General features: G+C 45.3%; 2 protein-coding genes across 5 annotated transcripts, besides 1 other annotated feature; one reads left to right on the top strand and one right to left on the bottom strand.

Moving 5' to 3' along the window:
* Window positions 1–2,211: 2,211 nt before the first annotated feature.
* Window positions 2,212–22,059, top strand: btv (beethoven; the record flags this gene model as incomplete). The annotated part of the gene is made up of 25 exons (NM_001042904.4): window positions 2,212–2,248; window positions 2,319–2,635; window positions 2,922–3,006; window positions 3,088–3,217; window positions 3,270–3,730; window positions 3,783–4,311; window positions 4,378–4,801; window positions 4,855–6,764; window positions 6,822–7,038; window positions 7,101–7,367; window positions 7,438–8,121; window positions 8,339–8,521; window positions 8,796–9,685; window positions 13,021–13,146; window positions 13,208–13,342; window positions 13,400–14,327; window positions 14,403–14,519; window positions 14,735–14,848; window positions 14,908–15,010; window positions 15,512–15,967; window positions 16,040–17,369; window positions 17,435–18,735; window positions 18,797–20,175; window positions 20,235–20,540; window positions 21,668–22,059. The coding sequence occupies 25 exons, from the start codon at window positions 2,212–2,214 to the stop codon at window positions 21,947–21,949; spliced, it is 12,711 nt and encodes a 4,236-aa protein (NP_001036369.3). The 3' UTR covers window positions 21,950–22,059.
* Window positions 9,816–21,305, bottom strand: CG5674 (uncharacterized protein). 4 transcript variants are annotated; one of them, NM_136012.5, is made up of 4 exons: window positions 21,079–21,305; window positions 15,166–15,312; window positions 12,681–12,812; window positions 9,816–12,421 (listed from the first exon to the last, which is right to left on the bottom strand). In NM_136012.5, exons 1-4 carry the CDS (start codon window positions 21,136–21,138, stop codon window positions 11,291–11,293), a joined length of 1,470 nt encoding a protein of 489 aa, NP_609856.4. In that variant the 5' UTR covers window positions 21,139–21,305; the 3' UTR covers window positions 9,816–11,290. The 4 variants fall into 4 exon arrangements, with proteins under 4 accessions (NP_609856.4, NP_724077.1, NP_001286021.1 ...); NM_165232.2 differs by having other exon boundaries at window positions 9,816–12,812; NM_001299092.1 differs by lacking the exon at window positions 12,681–12,812.
* Window positions 10,585–11,050: a mobile genetic element.
* Window positions 22,060–22,448: the final 389 nt, after the last annotated feature.

The following is a 22,448-nucleotide window of genomic DNA, read 5'->3' as shown; positions in this document are numbered from 1 at the left end:
ATGGCTAGAATAACTTGTAATTTGACAAAATCCATAAACCATAAATTCCTGGCCAAACCAGCACTTAAATTGCCACATCCGCCAAAGGAAATTCCTCCATTGTCTTTGTCAGTAGATTTGTGCCAAGTCCCGAAAAGAAAACTGTCTCGTAATCGCAGGCAATAAAAAAACAGAAACACATAAAATATTATCGAATACAGTAGAGCGAGTAGTTGGCAACCCTGGGAGCCGCATAAAAATCCCTCAAGACCATAAATCGCCATCAGCCAGAAACCATCACGACTATTAGGTTAAATCAACCCAAAGACACGAGCCGAAATCAGCATTGGGTAAATTTAGTGCCCACTTTTGGGTATTTATCATGCAATAGTCGTTCCCATTCAATGAAATGTCCAATTAAAGGGCTTGTTCTGTGATTTCTTATATGTAGCTTAAGCTCAAACGATCTGCAGATCATAAATTCGGAATGATCTTAACCACTCCTCATACCTAAAGTTAGTCTTTCATTATATAGAAATAGAAATATAACGTTAAAGAAAAGAAAATTATCTTATTAAATGGAAATGTAATGTTAAAAGACAAACGAATCATACAGTTGCTTAAATACTGAATTCTGTAACAGAATTTCAAGTGTTGACAAATGTAACAGCATGGGATTTCCACAAAAAGGAGTACTATTCTGAACAGAAAAATAGGGTTTTCATGCACTTTTCCCTGAAACTAAGTTTACTTCCAAAGAAAAGAGAGTCGAAAAAGTGAAGGGAATGATGAAAGGAAGAAGCTGGCAAACATTTCGGCGCTTTCAGCTTCAAACACATGCAGACAGCTTAAGCGCTTGATGCTTGGCTTTTCCTGAGAACCACCCGGTATCCGGAGTAGCACCCAAACCACCCAGACTGCATCGGTTATTAAATTTGCGTGGAACATCCCTTCGGCACTGAGCAGGTTATGCCTTCGCCTGGGATGTGCGGTAGCCTAGCTCATAGTTTACGGAGTTAGTTGGCCTAACTAAGTTGTGCACCAATTCGAAAAGTTTAGGCCCAACTTGGATCCCCAGCTCACCGAAAATGCGATTAGAATCTATAGAACTTTGGCCCAAGTAGAAAAGAGGATAAAGAAAATAAATGGCCGACAATTGAATGTTTAATAAATTGATATACAATCGAGATTAGACTATTAAACAATGGTGCAATTTTTAAAAATGCTTTAACAGAAATATTATCAAAAGTAACACCCATAATACAAAGTAATAAAATATTGCTTACTTGCCTCTGCAAGTAGAAATTTATTGGGTCATACTCGAAGTAAGTTTAATCGTTTCGATTCTTTATTGCAAAAAGTTAAGTTTTTTTGAGTAAAATTCGAGATCCTTGTTGTGACATACTCCCACCTCAAACTGATTCTAATACCGAATGTTGAGCTGTCGCAGGTTTCCACAGTCCCAGGGTTGACTCCTGTCGAATCTGGACATGTCCTGAGTTGTGAGTCCATCCCCATTTTCGTCCTGGTTGTCTGGGAAATGGCATTTGAGCACGCCCGCACAATTCAATTAATGGGCATTCAAATGATATAAACCTACTGAGGCATTTTTAGTGCAGCCGGCCAGTCCTGTGCTCCGTTTCATTAGCAGCCGCCCCGAGTGGATTGAGGTAATGCCAGGGGATGCATGAGAACTAGGCAGGAGCTAGTGCAAAGCACCTAACATCCCCTTCCCCTCCCCACAAAAGACCCATGACAACTGCAGCACGTGTCGCATGGCCAAAGAAAAACAACAGGTGCGAGGAGAAAAACACAACAACATCCTTAGTAACAGAAACCAGTGCACTGAAGAAAACTAGACACTAGACACTAGAACTAGAAATGTGGCCTTTCGAAGTTCATACGGACAGAGGTACGGACAGACAGGCATGGCAAAGTTGGACTCGGCCAATTATTTTCATCAATAATGTATTTACAGAAATGCAAATATAGTTCGTTCTTAAAAATACATTTAGCGTGCATTCTTTTCTTACTATTGTTGTAATAGTATTTTAATATTTTACGTGTGAATCTTTCTGCAGTGTAAAACTCACCACCCCTGGGCAACATTGAACGAGTTGCCTAGGGCAACCGAAAAGAATAACAAATAGTTAGGCTTTGGAAAAAGTGAAAGAGTTTCGGTGAAAACTGAAAGTTAACAGAACGCGCTGAAGACTGAAAACCCAATTTAAAATGACCCAGCGCACAAAATTTATAATAAATACTTCCGGTGAGCAATGGAGTGTTTAAACCACTTCAACTGGCATAGAATCTATTTCTTTACTATCGCATTTCCTCAGTCGAATACTTTTCCGCCCGTTTACCGGGCTCGGAACTGGATGAGCAGACGGCCATGATTCTGGAGTTTTTGGAACAGGAGGAGCTGACGGTTATCTCGGCGGTGCATAGCAGATCCGATGGCAGAATCCGATTCCACCATCGCATTCCCAATGAGGAACTCTGCCTGCTCTTCTACAAGGTGCCGCAGGTGGGGCATCATCGCAAGGAGGATGGCAGTGAGCCCCTGCTGGGCATTTTAACACTAGAAGGGGGCATGGTCAAGTCCATTTACAATTCCGTTTCTCGGGTATTCTCGCCCTCTGCCAACTCAGCCCGGGTAAGTCTAGAGTCTGGATGCAATGATGATGTGTGTTCGCCAGTGTTTTATAGTGCAGTCTGGTGTAATATTCTGCCTGGCTAATTCCCTCACTCGGCTTAACTTGGCCTGCTCTCCATTTCGCTCTCTACAATCTTAATCGCATTTGGGCATAATTCAATTCAGTATGCAATTTCATTTTGTCAATTATACTTTGCCCTGGCCTCCCATCCAATTTCTTTTTTCCAATAGCTTTATGTTCATCGTGACCTCAGCCTTACTCTCTAATATTTAAATATTTCTTCAGCGCAGCGAATATGGGCCCGAGTTGAGCGGCATTCTGGAGAACTTGCACCAGAACTTGGGTTCCAGCTTGGGATTACCACAGAGCGGTAGGTTTCTTAAAGCAAGCAATTTAGGTGAAGAAATTAGGAGAAAAAGACCTTAAATTGATTTGTTTTTTGTCTCTCCAGGCATAACGAGTCTGCGAAACGAGATCAAATATTGGCAGCAGAAACTTGGCCAAAAGTCAAGTTCTCGATTAGACCGCGAGGCTGCGCAAGTGTTTATTGGTGTTTTGGAAAATATGGAAAAACAAATCAGGTAATAATGAATCTAAGGTCCCAATGAAATGTGTTCAAGAGTGCCATTGCAGCACCATTGACGGGGCCAATCCAAGTGGCACTATTGAGGAGTTTCTCGACCATGCCCACACCAATCTGGACGAATTGTGGCGGCTTCCTTACAACTATCCCCAGCAGCGGATGGCAGACCTCTTGGACATCATTGGCAAGCGACTATTGGAGGTCTGCCTTACACAATTGCTGGCCGAAGACGTATGGAGCCTGAATTCCAGTCATGTTAACAATCTTATGAGTCAGAGCATCGACACTGTGGACGCGTGGATCCAGCTCTGCGATTCCCTCACTCGCCTATTTTGGCCAAACTACGTAAAGCACCCGTGGCTTGGAGATTCGCATGTGCCCAAGCGAGGACAACAATTTAAAGAGCGTCTTAGCGAGATCCGGAGCATCAAACAGCTTTACAAACAGATTGCCACCTTGCTCGAAGATACCGAGCTGCAGGAAATGTTTCAGGAACAGGCACCTTTCACGGGTAGGTTTTAATTAAACATTTCGATTCCGTATTATAATCTTATGTTTTTTAGAATTTAATATCTTTGACACATCCTCGTTGGGGCAGAATAAATGGCACAAGGCTCTCCAGCACTTTGAACAGGTCCTTCAGCCAATTGACGAGCGAATTGCCGCTGCGCTCAAGAGACAGTTGCATAACCACCTGAGTAATCCACGGCAGGTGATCTTCATCTTCTCCAAATACGAAACTCTTATCCAGAGACCTGCTGTCCTGGAACTGTTGACCATCGAACGGGAGCAGTTTTTGCAATCGCTGCACATCCTTTTGCAGGATCTACGCAAGGCGATGGTGGATTCAAATATGGAACCGGATACTGGTCATCTGTCAGTGATATGTAACGAGTGCCGCTGGTTGAAGGTGGTTCAACATCAGATCCAGGAGATCGAGAAGGTTAGCCATTTGATAAGTGGACGGGAGGGTTTTGACAAGATCAACAAGGCAGTGCAGGAAATCAAGGAGGAAACCGAATCCCTGTTACGTACTAACTTCGAGATCTGGTCAGGACAGTGCTCCACTGCTGTCAAAAGCGGTGAGCTAAGGTGGGTCCCTCAATTTGGTTAATCGCGAATGGTCCAGAAGCCAGAATTGATTCACTATCATTTTAGACTTCGTGACGATCAGGCCGTGGTGAAGTTTGAAAAAGAGGGTCGTCAACTGATGCGAGTAACCTTCAATCCCAAGCTGGTGACTTTCTGCCAAGATGTGCGCGAATTTGAGAATCTAGGCTACAATGTTCCCCTCGAACTGCGAGCAGCTGCCACTCATGCAGCCAAATATATGTGCTATGCTCGCCGATTGCAGCAGATCGCAACTTTTCATAACACGATCGGCGATCGGATGATCCCCTGCCAACGGCCCATTATGTTGAAGAATGCCCTGGAGCTGCAACGTTTGGTCCAAAGCGAAACGGTCGCCTGGCAGGACGAGTCCTCCGTTCAGCGATATGTGGATATTCTACAGGCTGCCGTTTCTAAACTGTCCTCGGATAATACGCTTCTAGTGGGATATCACGAACAGGCCAAGAGATCGGTAGGTTTATAATAACATAAAACATCCTCTCTTAATACCGTTTTTTTTTATAGGTTTTGAAACTTATGTCCACCGATCTGTTTACACAAAACCAAATTTGGAAGGACGAACTGCGTCATCTCCGTGAACTGGTGGCCACTTTGGAGCGTCAAGGATACACCCACTTGGATGCCTTCAAGCTGCACTGGGATCACCAGTTGTACAAAGTTTTGGAATATCAGTACATCTTGGGGTTGCTCGACATGAACAACAAGCTACCAGACATACATGTAAAGCTCGTCTTGCGACAGAGAGAACTGGTCTTCAGTCCACCGGAAGAGGAAATTCGGGAGTTGTACTTTAGTCAGCTCAGGCGCTTCATAGAGAGACCTTGTAATTTCCACGGACTATCTGAACACAGCCAAGAGCTTTTCAAATCCATGGTCACTGTAAACCGCCACCATTTTGGACCACTTTACCAAAGGGCTGCTGAATTGTTCGACAAGTTGCAGGACTTCAAGACCATTTGGTTGCCCTGGATTGCCTTGGGATGTGTGGATGTGGATCAGCTCTGTGGGATTCACTTAAACGAGGCCGGGGACTGGGATCGTAACTTCAGATCCTGCAAACATTTCAGTCAACAGTTGGCGAAGCTTCAGCAGGCAGAGGAATCCATCGATTGCATAGTGATCAATGTCCTGCCCTTGAGATCGGATATAGAATATATAAGCAGACGGTATTGGGAGTCTCTGGCGAATAGCCTGCGAACTGCCATTTTGACGGATGTGAGTTTAATCCAGGAATTCCTACAGAGTGCCCTGCAGTTCCTGCAAAATGTGCCCATGGATGAGGGTAGCATTAGTCAATCGGGAATGAAGTACGAGAAGATAATGAGTAAATTGCCGCAGATCGAGAAAACGTTGGAGGCGGTGCGAGCAAAGGATTCCTGTCTGGGGGGCTGGTGCAAGGAAAGGGTCACAGCTCTGTCGGGAATCCTGCTGCAATGGGAACAGTTGCAGCCTCTGCTCGAGAATCATGCGGTGATCCTCCAGCGACAAGTGGATATGATCAAAAACCAGGCCGAGACACAACTTCAAAATCTTAAGAACGAGGCTGAGAAATTCCTACTTAGATGGGAGTCCACAATATCCGAACTGGAGGCCAACGAGCACTCCACTCTGGACGTTTTCAAGGAGCGCAGACTCCATTGGCAACAATTGCAGGAGAAGAAGACCCAACTGTTGGAGGAGTGTTCCAAATTTAACATGGAATTTCCAGCAGAGATGCTTACCCCCTTCACAGAAATCGAAGAGCAAATGGAGAAGCAATCGAAACAGTGGCAGGTCTACGACAGTTTTCTCACTGAACTGCAGCCAGTTCTTCATGAGGAATGGGCAATCTACAGGCGACGTCCTTATGTCCTGAACGAATTTATTGGCAAATGGGAGGGATCGGTTCATGCCTCGATTGATTTGCCCTCGAAGAGAATCCGGCAACAGGTGGAGCAGCTTCAATCGGCCCTACCTATTTTGCAGCAACTGCAATCCGAATCCTTGAGCGAACGCCACTGGGCTAGGATATTTCAGCTCCTCAATCACAAGGAAACCAAACCACTGCATTCTATACTCCTCCAGGACATCCTACAGGACTTTGATGTCCTTCAATCGGCTGCTCAAGAGATCAGTAGTATAGTCCGACAGGCGTCGAGTGAACAGATTGTCAGGCAGGCTCTGATTGAACTCGATCAGTGGTCAGTCACGGCCCAATTGAAATTGATCACTAGGACAGATGCCTCCGGTCAGAGTGTCTCTTTGATTAAGGACTACCAAGAGGTTCTCAACAAGATAGGGGACAATCAGTCCCTTTTGCAATCAGCCAATAACTCAGCTGCCTTTGAAAGCTTCTCGGATCAGGCTGAACTCTGGGAGAGTCGCCTAAACACGCTGGATGCCCTGCTAAGTAGCTTAAATCATTCTCAGAGACGGTAAGTCACGTCATGATCCTTTAAATAATCATGCTATCAAATTCCTATGTGTTCTAGTTGGGTTTATTTGGAACCAGTCTTTGGATCTGGAACCCTGCAACATGAGCAGGCACTATTCAAACGCATCGACAAGGACTTTCGTTTCGTTATGCGAGAAATCGAGATGGATCCGCGCGTCACTTCGTTGACGAAGATAAACAACATCACCACCATTGTCAATGCACTGGAGACCCAACTGGCCAGGTGCCAGCAGAACTTGATGAGCTATATAACAGTGAGTGGCTTACGCAATCCCACAAATAGCTCATCCATCATAATGCATAATCCTCTACGCAGGATAAACGCAACTCCTTTCCCCGGTTCTACTTTCTCGGCGATGATGATCTACTCGAGCTCCTCGGACAGGCCAGCAAGGATGCGGAGGTCATCCAGCGGCACATCCGTAAACTGTTCCCCGGTTGCCACAGTCTCAGCATCCGCCAGGTGGGCCCTAATCCAGCCACATCCTCCGATGTCAATCAGTACAGTATTACATCCGTGCACAGTGCTGAGGGCGATGAGCTCAAGTTAAGTCAGCCCGTCGAGATGAAGGGCGACATCGAGGTGAGTCGCTTGGCCAAAAACGATAATAATTTAATATTTAAGTATATGTACTTAAATTTATTATTTGCAGCGGTGGTTGAATCAACTGGTGACTGTGGTTCAGGATACTCTGAGAGATCAAATTTACGAGTGCTACACCGGCACCACCGGCGGAAGTGATAATCTCGACGAGAAAATCCTGAAAAAGTATGCCAGCCAGGTGTTGGCCACAGCCAGAGCCCTTCACTTCACCCGTCAAGCGGAGCAGGCCATTGGAAGCATGTCCTTGGGAAAACTAAAGCAGCAGTTAAAGGACGAAATCACCCACCTCGCTGCCCTGAAAAACAAGTCCGAAAACGGAACGCTGATCAGCCTCAAACTTAGAGCCCTTCTTCTGGACTTGGTGCACTACTCCGGTGTAACAGAGCAGCTCCAGAAACACAATGTGGTGCACACCAGCGATTGGCATTGGCTGTGTCAACTCAGATATTACCTGGGAAAAAAGGGCGGCACATCGGGCGAAGTTAATGCCAATCGACAAGTTTGCGTCCGCATGGTTTATGCCGAATTTGAATACGCCTACGAGTTCCTGGGGCAGGCCAGTAAGCTCGTCCACACACGGCTCACCCACCGCTGCTATCTCATCCTCACGCAGGCGATGCACATGGGCCTGGGCGGTAATCCCTTTGGCCCGGCTGGCACAGGAAAGACGGAGTGCGTCAAGGCCCTCGGGGCCATGCTGGGCCGCTTGGTGTTGGTTTTCAATTGCGACGAGGTGAGTGGGGCTACACCAGAGATTTACGAGTGTATGTTTTAACTTTTAAAATAATGGCAAGCGGCTTGTGTTAAAGCTTGCTTTAAATTTGAAATATTGAAAAAAAAAACTTACCGCAATGTAAGTTTTTTACCAAAAGAAAAATGTACACCCACATTTTTGCCGAGTGCATGGTAATTCCCCTGCTATACATCATTATGCCATGGATTGTTTGCAGAATGTGGACACCGAGTCGATGAGCCTCATCCTCACCGGCCTGGCGCGCTGCGGGGCGTGGGGCTGCTTTGACGAGTTCAACCGGCTGCAGGAGGCCACTCTGTCGTCCATCTCCATGCTTATCCAGCCCATCCAGAGTGCCCTGAAGGAGCGGGCCAACAGCGTCCAGATTGGCGAGCGGCAGGTGAGCAGGATGAGTTATGGAAGGGTCGAAGTTGAAATTGGTGTGACAGGAATTATGGCTTGATTGGTTGGTTGGTTTGGCTCTTGTTTGAGTGGGTAGTTTCATAGTTTCTAAAAACATAGATCTTCCTTATACTTAATTTATAAAATATAAATAAAGTTAAAGCTGCTATCTGTTAAAAGTCGGTAATCATGTCATATTTATAGACGTAACCACACCATATTTACCTACCATGTTAGCATTATTAAAAATATTTATCTTTACCCTTTCTCAGATACAACTGAACCAGCACTGTGGGATCTTCGTTACTCTTAATCCCGCCGGAGCTGAGTATGGTGGTCGCCAAAAGCTGCCCGGAAACATCCAGGCTCTTTTCCGACCCATTGTTATGCAGCAGCCGGAACCAGGTGAAATCGCCCGGGTTATGCTGTTCGTCGAGGGCTTTACGGAGGCATCCGCCATCGCATCTCGCATCGTGGAGTTGTTTGAACTGAGCGGCAAGATGCTGTCTGCCCAGCGGCATTACGACTGGGGACTGCGCGAGCTGAAGACGGTGCTCATGGTATGCGGAGAAGGTTTGAGGGATCAATTAACCAGCGAGGATAACAACCAGTCCAGCGCTAACTTCGAGATGTCGGTGGTAGTTCGTTGTCTGCGTTCATCCACAATGTCCAAGCTAGCCCCCCACGATGTCAATAGATTTGAGATGCTGCTACGGAATGTTTTCCCCGAGATTGGCAGCTCGCCGGCGCCAGAAACTCAGCTCCATCAATCTCTATCCGCCGCCTTTGCGCAATTGGGGCTCTGTCGAAGCGAAAGGCAAATTGAAAAAGCCTTGCAACTGCACGAGCAGCTGCAAAAACGGATGGGAGTGGTGTTGGTGGGACCGCCAGGATGTGGCAAGTCTACCATCATATCCCTCCTTAAACAGGCTCTGTGTGGAACCCAGCTAAAAGTGCACACCATCAGTCCAAAGTCAATGAGTCGAATTCAATTGCTGGGACGCCTGGATGCCGATACTCGTCAGTGGCAGGACGGAGTACTGACCCACACAGCGGTGGCGGTCAATCAGGAGTCATCTCAAGTCCACTCATGGATCGTTTGCGACGGCAGCATCGATCCCGAATGGATAGAGGCACTGAACTCGGTGTTGGACGATAACAAGTAAGTGCATTTAATCCCCACTTTTTCAACATTCACACAACTGTTTGAGGAAATAGATTCTAGGCATACGCATAATTTAGACTTGAAAAATATCCTATATCCATGAAGTCACTTCATAAACAACTGAATTCCATTTTCAGCAATCGCTTGCTGTTTATATTTTGCTCTTTTCTGCGCATAAATTCGTAATAATTATTTTGCGGCTGGCCATACTATATCATTATATCATATAGGTATACAGTTATCGTTAATTCGTATTGTAGATCGTATCATCCTAAACTTGCAAGTATTGTGTCTCCTATCACTTAGCTAAACAATATACGTACATATCTAAAAAACAGAGAAATGCTTGAAACGATGACGACATAAAAAGTTATGACGGGGAAGCCCTTAAGCACTTAAGAAACGTAATGCGGATTGCGTAACGCAACATAATACGTATCGGCATTTTTAAAATGGCGTCTACTTAACATACTTTAAAATAAACATGGGTGTGTTTCAGTGCGAGTGTGTGCGTATGAGGTCTTGGCACACATCTATTGGAGTTGTGACAAAATAGGAATAAGAGTCGTTGTAGGAAAACCAATAATCTACCAACCTAAAATGAATGAGGAATTACAGGAAAATTTTATGTTTTGGCACCTGCTCTAAAGCTCATGGTGCATTTTATCACAATGTGTTTTTAGTCCAAAGATACAAAATAAACTATTTTTGACGACAATGTAAATAGGATTTAAAATGGCAATTGTTTTTGCATATAATTCGAACAAAAAGTAGGGAAGATTTGCTGTGTCCTATTGATAAAACTGAATTGTTTTGAGAAAAATAATTCCCTTTCTACACTAAAAAATAACCTAACAAGTTTCACTTTGGAAGTAAAAATTTCTTAAAAAAAAAACAAGAGAGAATGAAATAGTCGAGTTTCCCGACTATCAGATACCCATTACTCAGCTAGTGTGAATGCGAACGCGAAATATAATTTTTCTAGGATATCGTTAGGTATTGGGAGGGATAAAATGAGAAAAAAATTACAAATTGTTTAAAAGTGTGGGCGTGAAAGGTTCGGCGCCGTTAGAGTGGGCGTGGGAAAAAGGTTTTTTGTCAAATCGATAGACATTTACAAGACTAATGAAAAATTATGGAAAAATATCCAAAAATATCCCTAGAATGTGTGTGCTGAATCTCAACTTTTTAGCTTTTATAGTTCCTCAGATCTCGACGTTAATGCGGACAGACGGACATGGTCAGATAACTCGGCAATTGATCCTGATCAATAATATATATACTTTATATGGTCGAAAACGCCTGTTACATACTTTTAAACGATTCTAGTATACCTTTTTACTCTACGAGTAACGGGTATAATAAGAATAGTTTCTATTGCATTTTCAGCACCACATAGCTCTCTGCTTGAATGCTTGTTAGATTTGTAATTACAAATACCATTTCGTACTCGAGCAATTATGGCAACGTAATACATTTAGGCAAATGGAATTGTAAATCACATAGCTAATTCGATCACAACTCCAGGTGTGTGTGCCCTCAAACTTTCGGATGCGTTTAGCTGGCTAGAGGGTTGAGCTTAGAACTACAGGCGAGAATCGCTCACTGCGGAGCATGTTGCAGTTGCTGTGGCGGCGCAGGTTGCTGTTGTTGCTGGTGAGTTGTAGGTGGCGGGGGCGGCAGGGGTGGCAAGGTCAGCGAGGGGGGCGGCGGCGGAGGCGGCAGTGAGCGCATGTGTTGCATGTGCGCCTGAGGGGCCATATGCTGGAACATGTTGCAGTGCTGTTGCTGCTGCAGATGATGTTGCTGCTGCTGCTGCTGCTGTTGCTGCTGCTGGTGCTGATGGGCGCTGAAAAGATGCTGTTGCTGCGGAGGTGGCTGGGCGGGATTTACATCGGGACCTGTCTGGAGAACTATCTCCGGTTCGAGACTAATGACCATTTCTGAATCATCCTGTTGCTGCTGCTGTTGCGGATTCCTCAGCGAGGCCAGTGCCGCCGCCTGCGCAGCAGCCATAGCCGAGGCGGAGATATCCTGTCCATACTCCTGCTTGATGCCATTCGGTGGACCTGCATACAGAGTAGCGCTGAGGTTCTGATGCAGGATGGGATGACAAAGCTGCGGCATCAGCGTCACACCAGCGATAGGTAAAGCGGGGTGGCCAAAGCTGCGTGGCGGGTAGAGTTGCTGCAACTTATTCAGCTGCTGTAGGTGCGAGGCATGGGCGGGGGGCGTGGCCAGTTGGGTGAGTTGGCTAGACATCATTCGGTTCCGCTGATGCGCGAGCTGGTGACTCAACTGCTGCTCCTGCAGATGCGTGGGCGGAGGCTGCTGATGCTGCTGCTGTTGCTGTGGCACCTGCTGGTGTTGCTGCAACTGTTGCTGCTGCTGTTGCTGCAGCTGTGGCGTGGGTTGCTGCTGGCCTGGGGGCGGGGCTGGTGACACACCTACTTCGGGCTTAACCACAGGCACTGGCGGTATCATGGCTGCGAATTCCGGCGGCAGCTGCGTCGGATCCGTGACAAGCAAGCCCTTCTTTCGATCCTTTCGGATCTTATCCCTTAGCTTTTCCAGCTGCCTGAAGGCCTCGTTGGCCCTACGAGCCTTTTTCCTATCCCTGTCACGTTCCTGCTCCAGCCTTCTGTACTCCGGATTCATTCGCTTGATTCGTTTCCTTTCTCGATCCCGCTCCCTTTGGATCATTTTCAGTCGCAGCTCCTCATCGGGGGTCAACTGTAGGCGCATACAGAAACAGAATGGGGGAAAACATATTAAAGCATAGTGTTTTAGGTCACAGAAACTGTGGGAGTTTGTCTGGTTTGGAGGGTTCAAGAAGTGTCAACGGTCCTGGGATCTTCTAAGCCCCTACCCCCTAATCTCTCAAGCCATGTGAGTGTGTGTGTGTGTGTCGTGTGAATCGAGTGTTCGAGTGTGGGATTATGTTTATAGATAATATAGAATATTGGAAAAATGCTACGTTAGCACGTCGTGCCTTCTTGCGGAATCGATCGCGCTCGCGTTCCATTCGCCGGTACTCGGGATTGAGGCGCTTGATCCGCTTCCTCTCGCGATCCCGCTCCCGCATGATGAACTTGTGGCGGGCCTCCTCCTCGGGGGTCATCAGCTGAAATTACAGAGAGAGTGGTTGGTTGGCAAACGGCAGTCAGCAGAAGGGGTCGTGTCTCGATCTGAGTCTGAATCTGAATCTCGGGCAGTGTTCTTGTGTGGCTAAGCGTGGTCTTATGCGATAGTATGATCTCCTCTCATTTTGTCTTGAAACCAGGGCAATCCACATGAAACTAACTTCTTGAATTAAAATTTTTGTCCCGCAGGCTACTAACTTTGCCATCGGGTTGGAGGATTCAGTTCGGGAGCAATGTTAACTTTATTTTCGAAACAGATGATGTGAGGCATGCGTCACCAGCAACGATTTCAAGAATGGGTATTGTCAATATGAGGTGGGTTTTGATTTTTAACTTATGAAGAACTGTTTGTAATTTCTTTGCCGATATATGATAGTTACGACTACTATCCGGCTGATGGGATTCTTAAACATGAGCTGTCAAAAGAACCCTATGGCGACCTATTGCAAAGTTACGTGGACGGCAACTTCCAATATGCTGTGAACTGGATCGAAAGCCAACTTTTATTGACGTGAGTTGCTCAGTTCATATTAAAAATTCTTGAGTTACAAATTAGCATTTTCTGCAGTCATCTGCCTGGTATAAATCGGGCCCACCTTCTGCGCTCCCTGCTACTTCAACTTCATGGTACTCAGTCTTTAGAGGAATATGGAGCAGCCACTCTTCGAGCACTTTTCGGTTACATGCCCAACGATCGACAGCGGGAGTTTGCCCAACTGATTCTAAAACACGCGAATCTTTATGTGGCCAATCCTAACTACGCTGAATTGACTCACTATGAAAGCAGCAGAAATTCGTTAGAGCAATATGCGGTGGATGCAATAGAGACACCAGAAAAAGGATCGCAGCTAATAATAACATCGTACATGAAATCCTATTTGGACATTTTAGAAACCCTGCTGAAAACTCAGGGCACTCGATTACCGCCCTTTATGCTCATTGGTCCAAGTGGGTCGGGCAAAACCCTGCTCCTTCAAAGAGCCGTGCTGGAGAACTCTGGCTATCAGTTGGCCACCATCAATTGCTCTACTCAACTGACTCCTAGGTATATTTTGCACACATTGAAGACGCACTGCGTCACAGTGAGTGGAATCAAGGGAAGAGAGTACCGACCAAAGCAAGCGAGACTGGTGCTCTTCATGAAGAACTTGGACCTCTGCCAGCAGGATTCCTGGGGAGCTTGCGAAGTTGTGGAACTGCTATTCCAACTAGCTCAACGAGGAGGCTTTTACGCCGAAAACCTTGAATGGATTGGTGTAAGCGGTCTGCAATTATGCGCCTCTATTGGCGGAAACACCGGCAAAATCGCACCGCGCTACTTTGCCATCAATCAGTTTGTGCGAGTTTCCCGACCCACCAGCCAGGACATGCTAGAAATCGTCCAGCGGCGATTGGAACCTCTTTTGGAAGAGCACTTCAGGGGATCGGAAAATCGAGGAAGGTCCGGGGTCAATTTGCAGCACGTCAGCGAGAGTCTAATGGACTGCTTTGAGAAGGTTTGCACCCCCACTTTCTATCCATTTGGGAATTCATCATCGCAGGACCTGCTAATTGACTTTGCCCTCTTTTAGCTGCAAGCGACGTTCACCAACGTGGGAGGCAGACAGGCACACTACCAGTTCAGCCCCAAATGCATCATGAAGCTGCTGGATGCCCTTGTCTTTTATCCTGCCAGTGATTTTAATGAGGTATGTTTTGTAGTGAGAAAAACAGAAAAAACTAATTCATTAAAATACATTATTTTGTAAACTCCTAGAAGTTGATTAAGGCTTTTAAATCTGAAATCTTACTACTTGTATCTATCAAACTTAAACTAGAACATTTATAGTCCGAACATTTCTTCACATAAAACATTTTTCTCAGTTTAAGGCTAATGAGATTGAAAACTTCTGTCCGCTTTCAGGCTCTGTACTGCGAGCTATTAGGCATGTTTCGCGACAGATTGATTAGCGAAGAGCATGTCCAGCAATTCGAGGGCATACTTAAGCAAACGATGCGCAAATACTATGGCAAGGAGGTAAGTCACAGTTGGATTTCGCCAAATGAAAATCAAGCTAATTCACTGAATTCATTCAGAAGGTCTTTTTCGTGCCTAAATCTCCAAAGTCGCGGGGTCATCTACACTGTCTAACCCATGACGAATGGATGGAAGAGGTTCAACGGCAGGTTACTATTTGCAGTGAGTACAAATTATTTGATATCCTTGCTTGTTATCTAGAGATTGTTAGCCTAAGTTCTGCTCACGCATCAGTTGGAGTTGCCTGCTGGTAATTCCACGGTTTCAAGACAAGAGGAGGAAATGGGTGATAGTTTGGGTTAATCGGGGATAACTACACTGGGCCTGGGTGTCAGCTTGCGGAACCGATCCCGCTCTCGTTCCATCTGCCTGTACTCGGGATTCATGCGCTTGATCCGTTTCCGCTCGCGGTCCCGCTCCCTCATGATGAACTTTTGACGCGCCTCCTCCTCAGGGGTCATCCACTGAAAGTACAGAATCATCGCAATTCGTCTGAGAATCAGTTCTATACAAAAAGTAATTTAGCAGCAATTCAACGTCAAGTATGTCTAATAAGAGAGCTTAGAAATACAACATTTGTTCTGTTAAATATTAAAGCTTCTAACTAAAATTGCATTATGAATGGCTGAGCTACAGAAAACCATTGTGTTTTAACTCCGTTAGATACCGAAAACTACAGCATCACGGCACCCATTACGGAGGAACTTTTAAGTCACGTAGCTCGAATAACACGGGTTCTATCACGAACCGATGCCCACATGCTCATTTTGGGGCAATCTGGTGGACGTCATCTGGATGCCATATTCACAGCCGCAACTTTTCAGGAGGCCAAGGTGGTTACTCTGCAAGGAGGACCGTCCTACGATCTCACCGACTTCTACAATGACCTTAAAGTGGCAATGCAGACGGCTGCCCTGGAGCAGCAAATGAGTTATCTGCTGATAGAGCAATGTTGGCTAAGTTATGTTCCCGATATATTGAAACCCATCGAAGCTCTACTCGAAGGAAGTGAGATCCTAGAGCTTTTTGGCGATGATCTGGAGACGGTGGCGAGCACTCTAAAACAGGCGGCACAGCTCGAGGGATACCAGGAATCCATGGGAACATACTTTCTAAAGCGTAAGTACATTCTTCAGCACTTCAATTGAAATACCCTGTTCTAGATGTGATTGCAATATAATCCCTTTTAAGGTGCCCGTGACTATCTCCACATTATTATAGTCTTGGATCCCAATAGTGCCAAGGTGCAGGACTACTTCAACAATTTTCCTGCTTTGCATCGTCAGATGGATTTGCTCTATGTGAGAGGAGAATCCCGAGAAACTATTGCCATTCTGCCCAAACAATTTATTGAGTTGCTAAATGAGTCGATTGCTGGCGGAGGAAGTGGACGTGGCAAGGTACCGACTTGCAGTCACTTTGCAGATATATCAGATGAACTGCCTTCAGAGGAAACGTCGCAAAGATATTACCAACTTATCCGTACGTACTTCCACATGTATAACAATGCAGCCAATGAAATCGATCAGAGATTGGGCAAATTGCAAATGGGAGTTGATAAATTGGCCTCTGCCCACGCCTTGGTTGATACCCTCAAATCAAATGCAGCAGCTCAGGAACAGGCTTTGGGTGAAAAGCGACAACTAGCCAACGAAGCACTAGAGATGATTTCCTTCACGATGCGAAATGCCAATGAACAGAAGTCCAGCATGTTGGAACTCAAACAACAAACACAAAAGAGCAGCGAGCAATTAAAGATTCGACAAAAGGAAATCCAACAGGAACTGGCAGAAGTAGAACCAATTTTGGCTGAGGCCAGTAACGCAGTGGGCCAAATCAAATCGGAAGCCTTATCAGAAATCAGATCCCTGAGAGCTCCACCGGAAGCTGTAAGGGATATTTTGGAGGGCGTCCTCCGACTAATGGGCATCCGAGATACTTCATGGAACAGCATGAAGACTTTTCTCGCCAAGAGAGGTGTTAAGGAGGACATCCGATCTTTGGATCCAGCTCGGATTAGTCCCGAAAATTGTGAAGCTGTTGAAAGGCTGCTCCTGGCCAAAGGCGATTCATACGAGGCCAAAAACGCCAAGCGCGCTTCTGCAGCAGCTGCTCCTTTGGCTGCTTGGGTACAGGCTAGTGTACGTTATTCCAGGGTGATCCAGAGCATCAAGCCCCTCGAAAGGGAACAGAATGAATTGCAGAAAAATCTCAATGCAGCTGAGGATGAAATGCAAGAGTTGGCCAGCGGACTGGATGATGTGGATAAGCGAGTCAAGCAGTTGTCGGCCAAATTGCAGACGTACACACAAGAAGCAGCAGTTCTGGAGCTGAAACTCCAAGAGGCAAGTGGAACCTTGCAGGCTGCAGAGCTGTTGGTGGAAAAACTTAGTGCAGAATACACCACCTGGAGCCTTCAGTTGACGGAGCTCAAAAAGGCCCACAAAACACTGGACGCAAAGACTCTATTAATAGCCATAGCTATCAATTACTGTGCGGGCTTAGGCCTGGAACAGAGATGGTAAGTTAACGGCGAGCTTTTATCTCCTTTAACTTTTAGATGTTATTATGTTCTCTTACTCACAGCTCCTCCCTCAAACGTCTGGCGGCAGATTTTCATTTACCCTCCGATTTCGATCTCCGGGGATCACTGCTCACGGAGCAGCAACAGATTATTTGGGAGAGTCAGGGATTGGCGCGGGATGCCCAAATCATTGAGAGCGCTGCCCTACTCAGGGAAATGCTTTCTCTGCCCTATGGAGCCTGTCCAATTCCATTGCTTCTGGATCCCACACAAACAGCTGCCGCGTGGTTAATGGCCCATCTCAAAGGAAGTGGAAGACCATGCGAGTTGACCACACACGGAAACGACAGGCTGCCCTATCAGCTAGAGCTTGCTGTTCGTTTTGGAAAGACTCTTTTGGTCACTGATTGCGAACAACTACGACCTCCTGTTCTACAACTTCTGCAGGGTCATGTTTTTGTGAGGTTCAATAAGCGGCAACTTGCCATAGGCTCAAAGTTGGTGGATCTTCACGAGAGTTTCCAGTTGGTTTTGATAAGCAAATCGCATCGTTTGGATTTGCCAGAAGAGCAAAGAAGTCAACTTAATGTTCTGAAATTCACTGTCACAGCAGCTGGCTTAGCCGATCAATTAATGTCCAAAGCCATTGTCTTAAAAAATGGCGAGTTGGAGCAGCAAAGGATAGAGTTGCTACAAAAAGAAGGACATCTTCTGAAGCAGCGAATGGAAATGCAAGATAAACTACTGGAGCAACTATCGAAATCAGAGGGCGACATTCTGAAGAACGAGCAGCTTTTGGAAAGCTTAAACGAAATCAAACAAGGCAGTACCCAAATAGATGAGGCCCTTAAGCAGAGTGGACAAATTAGGGATACTTTACTAGCTCAGTTTGGTTCCTTGAGAGAACTTAGTTCCAGGGCAGCAACATTTTATGCAGGCCTCATCCAGGGCTATGAATTATCCCCTCTTGTTTACATTGAACTATTTTTGGGGGCTCTTTCCAAAAGTCAACGAGATGAGTCCAAGGTCTATGATTGTCTTGTACGAAGTGTTTATATGAATTTAGCTAGAGCTACTTCTAGAGATAGCCAGCTATCCTTATCCTTGTGGGTTTGTCATCAGGCATATCCCGATAGATTAAACCCCAAGGAGTGGGAGCTGTTTGTGAACAATTTCATGGGTAGTTCTGATGGCAGTATGGTGCTAAGTCAGCTTGGAAAACTGCCCGACTGCATGCCCAAGGAAGCGCAATTAAAGCTGGCTATGTTACTCCAATTGTTCCCAGATTTGCGAAGCAAGCTCCAGTTGGAGAAGGACTATATCTGGCGCGGATTCATTGAGGCTCAAGCGGATGATGTGCTACGTAAGTTGTAGAAATAATTTAGTTAATTTCATCTTATTCAGATTTATTTTCGAACTTACAGCTGCGTTGGGGTCCAGCTTCCAGCGTGTGCTTATTGCTCAGATTTTCCGACCCGACTTGATGCTTCACCAACTGCGAAAAGTGAGTAGCGATCTGCTGGGAATTTCCCCAGATGCCTCCACCCAACCTTCTGTGGAGCAGTTGCTGCAGCAGAGCAGCTGTGATCGCCCGATTTTGATGGTTAGTCATGCGGAAAATGATCCAACAACTGAATTGAGAAAGTGGGCCAATCAAAAGTATAGAGAAATGGCTATTGGAAAAGGTGTTGAGAAAAGAGTTCTCTCCGAAATGCGTCAGGCTGCCATAGATGGCCACTGGTTATGCGTTAAGAATGTCCATTTGGTGCCGGAATTTCTAACTCAAATGGAAAGGGAATTAAGTGAAATTCAAAAATCGAAAGACTTTCGATTGTGGCTATTGTGCGAATCAACCGAGGGATTTTCCGAAGCTGCCATTTATAAATGCCTTAAAGTACGTTATGAGCAGCCTAAGGGACTAAAGCAGATTGTGATGCGTTTGCTCCAGAACTTCGCTGCTGAACAGGATCAAAAGCTTAAAAACCAACCAAAGAGCCTCAAGATGAGACTGGTTTATTTTGTCCTAACAGCTGTGCTTCAACAAAGGCGACAGTTTATACCACAAGGTTGGTCAAAATACTATGAATTCGGTGAGGCAGATCTAAAAGCGGCTCTGGGTATCCTAAGAATGATGGATCAGCAACTTAATTCAGGAAAATGCGATTGGTTGCTGATGCAACGTCTCAGTGAAGCCCTCGCTTATGGCGGAAGAGTAAATAATCAGAGGGATCTGGAGATACTCACAACCTATCTGAACCAGTTTTGTTCAGCGGACGTCTTAAGCAATCGTTGGTCACCTCTTGGATTATCTCTATCCATACCAACTAGCGGTCAACTGCAGGACTACTACGCTGCATTGGAGAAACTTCCTGACACAGATGAGCCCAGTATGTATGGTTTGGCCAATCAGGCACAACAGCAACGCGAAATTGAACAGGCCAAAAGAGTGATAAAGGAACTCAGGGGATTGCATTACGGAAGAGGCTTGGCTAAGGATTCTGGAGGAGCAGGAGAGTCTAAGGGAAACGATCAGCTCACTGGTCGTCAGAAGCTGGAACAGCAAATTAAACCCCTACTGAATCTATGGAGAAAGTTGGCGGCTTCGTGTACCATAATCCAGACTATGAAGGAGGCAAAAACTGATGTGGGTGAATCTCCCTGGGCACTTTTTGTGCTGGCTGAACTGAAACTAGGGGCGGATCTCTACGGCATAGTTCACCAGACTTTGTCGCAGATGCATGCCTGGCTTAAGGAGTCGCAGGAGGTGGATGGCAGCACTCTGAGAACTCTGGCAGAACAGCAGGTAAGAAACTGGGGTACAGTAACGTAACTTGAAAATGCATAATAAACTGAAATTCATAGATTCCTGCCAGTTGGCTTAAACTATGGCCTGGACCTGGCAGCAACAGTGCCGTGGACTTTTTAAGAGCCCTAATCGTTCGAGCCCAGGCTGCCGAACTTCGATTCCGGGAGCAAATGCATCTGGATTTTGTAGAGGATATCAATTTCGTCCAGGTGTTTAACTGTGAGAACCTGTTGTCCTGTTTAAAGCTGCTGCAGTCTCGAAAACTGGCAGTTTCCACCGAACGCCTGGAGTTGCAAACTTGCGGCTCCTCAAACTTGGAAAGTGATTCTTCGGACATAATACTCAAGCTGGCGCCGCTAAAGGTGAGTAAGAATTAGTATCTTTAACCGATAATGTTTTGACATCAAGTTGTGAAATCAAATTCAGCAAGCCACTTACTCATGATTCAAGGGGTTATGTCTTCTATGTCTTCTTCTTTAGCGACTAAGAATATATTTCGAAGCCATAAAAGGAAATTTAACTAATCGCAGGATAATCAGCCAAGAAATTGCCATAACTATAATATTCGCGGTAGATGGCGCATTGGTTAAGTTGGGGATAACCATTAAATATCATAAGCCCTCGAGAAGCGTTACAGTAAATACAATAAACATTGAGAAATAATTTTGGGATACATTTTGCCAGGTTGCTATATCAGATACAATTGGATGCACACGTAGTAGTAGTAACAGTAACAATACTCTGTTACGGATTACCTGGATAGTAGATATGCATACATCCATAGTCCAAATTGATTCCCCCAATCCAAAATCCCAAAAGATACTTATTTATCTTTTGGGACGAAGACTGATGACATCTTCTCTCCCTCTTGCCCGTTTGCTTCTTGTCTTTGTTCCTCACCTTCCCCATTTTGGCCATAAAATGTGTCTCCATCGCCGTCTCCATTCTGGCCGTTTCCATAGCTTCCGTATCCGTAATCCTGCGCCTCCTGTTTTCGGTGCGCCGCCGCCGTTCAATGCATCGAAATTAAGCTTGAAATGTGCACTGGATGCCCGTTCTTTTCAGTTTTCTCACGCCGCTTTTTTTGTTTTCATTTGATTGACATTCCGGTACAAGAGGGGGAATTAGAGATGGCACCTTGTCCGATGCCTATCGATAAGCAGTTCTGAGCACAAACTTACATTTTACTTTCCCTTCTCGTTTGTATATCTACGTATTCGATGCCAATCGATAATCGGTTTGGAAGCTGACTATGGGGAGTGCATCCGCTATGCCCTGATGGGTGTACCTGCTAGAACTAACACTGTAAAAAAACAAATAACTATTTTTTTGTATATACATTTTAGGACTTGGAGAATAAACTTTGCAAATCATCTACCCGCTTTTCGCCTTTTTTTTTGTTTTTAGCAATTGTGAATATATGTAATGTGGAATATATCTAAGTATTTCATTAGTAACTAAACTTGGCACTATTCATTTTCCATTACAGATTGATGGCGCCCAGAGTGGAATGGGAAAATCGAACCCCTTCTACATCAAGTACAAAATAAAAGACGAAGTACAAAATGTCAGTCATACGACTACTAGTTCCTCAAAATACGGCAAAAATTCGCTATATTCCACGCAAAATGCTGAATCGAAGCCCAAACTCCCATTATATTCTCGGAGCAGTCGCGACAAATTGATTTGCCACCTAAATGTTGATATTGTGACCGGAACTGCGGAACAAATTCTCTTGGCCGGAACAGCGCTAATAGTCGAAGATTATTAAACACCACTCAATATTATTTTATACCAATATATTTCAAATATATATGTAGAGAAGCGAAGAATGTGTTGGACTGACACTTGAATAGCAATTCACCTTCGCAAATATTAAATAAAAACCAAACGAAACTCTTTTAACATTAGTTTCCTACCCTTGACACGCTGTCATTTGGGTCCCAACTAATTCTAAGTAAATATTTAAACAACTAACAATTAGGCAGCCAAAGGCAAACATAAAAATGGGCCATTAAACATTTAAGGCGAGGACTTAGACTCTGAAGAGCTAATTGATTTCCATATGTCTCAGTGTCTGTGTTTATTCGGGGATGCCCCTAAAAATTAATTTGCCACCGCCGAAGGGATTTTATTGCGTCCTGTGTCCCTCATAATCTGCTCATATTAAACTAATTGCCGTAAATTTCAACAACAAACTGCCATAAATGTCGGGCATACTTTTAGTTGCCAAGACATCCCCGACATCCCCCAGGCCCAAAACCATTTTA

The sequence above is a fragment of the Drosophila melanogaster genome, chromosome 2L (assembly GCF_000001215.4).
Source record: "Drosophila melanogaster chromosome 2L".
Lineage (NCBI taxonomy): Eukaryota > Metazoa > Arthropoda > Insecta > Diptera > Drosophilidae > Drosophila > Drosophila melanogaster.
This window is presented reverse-complemented; position numbering and strand designations above follow the sequence as displayed.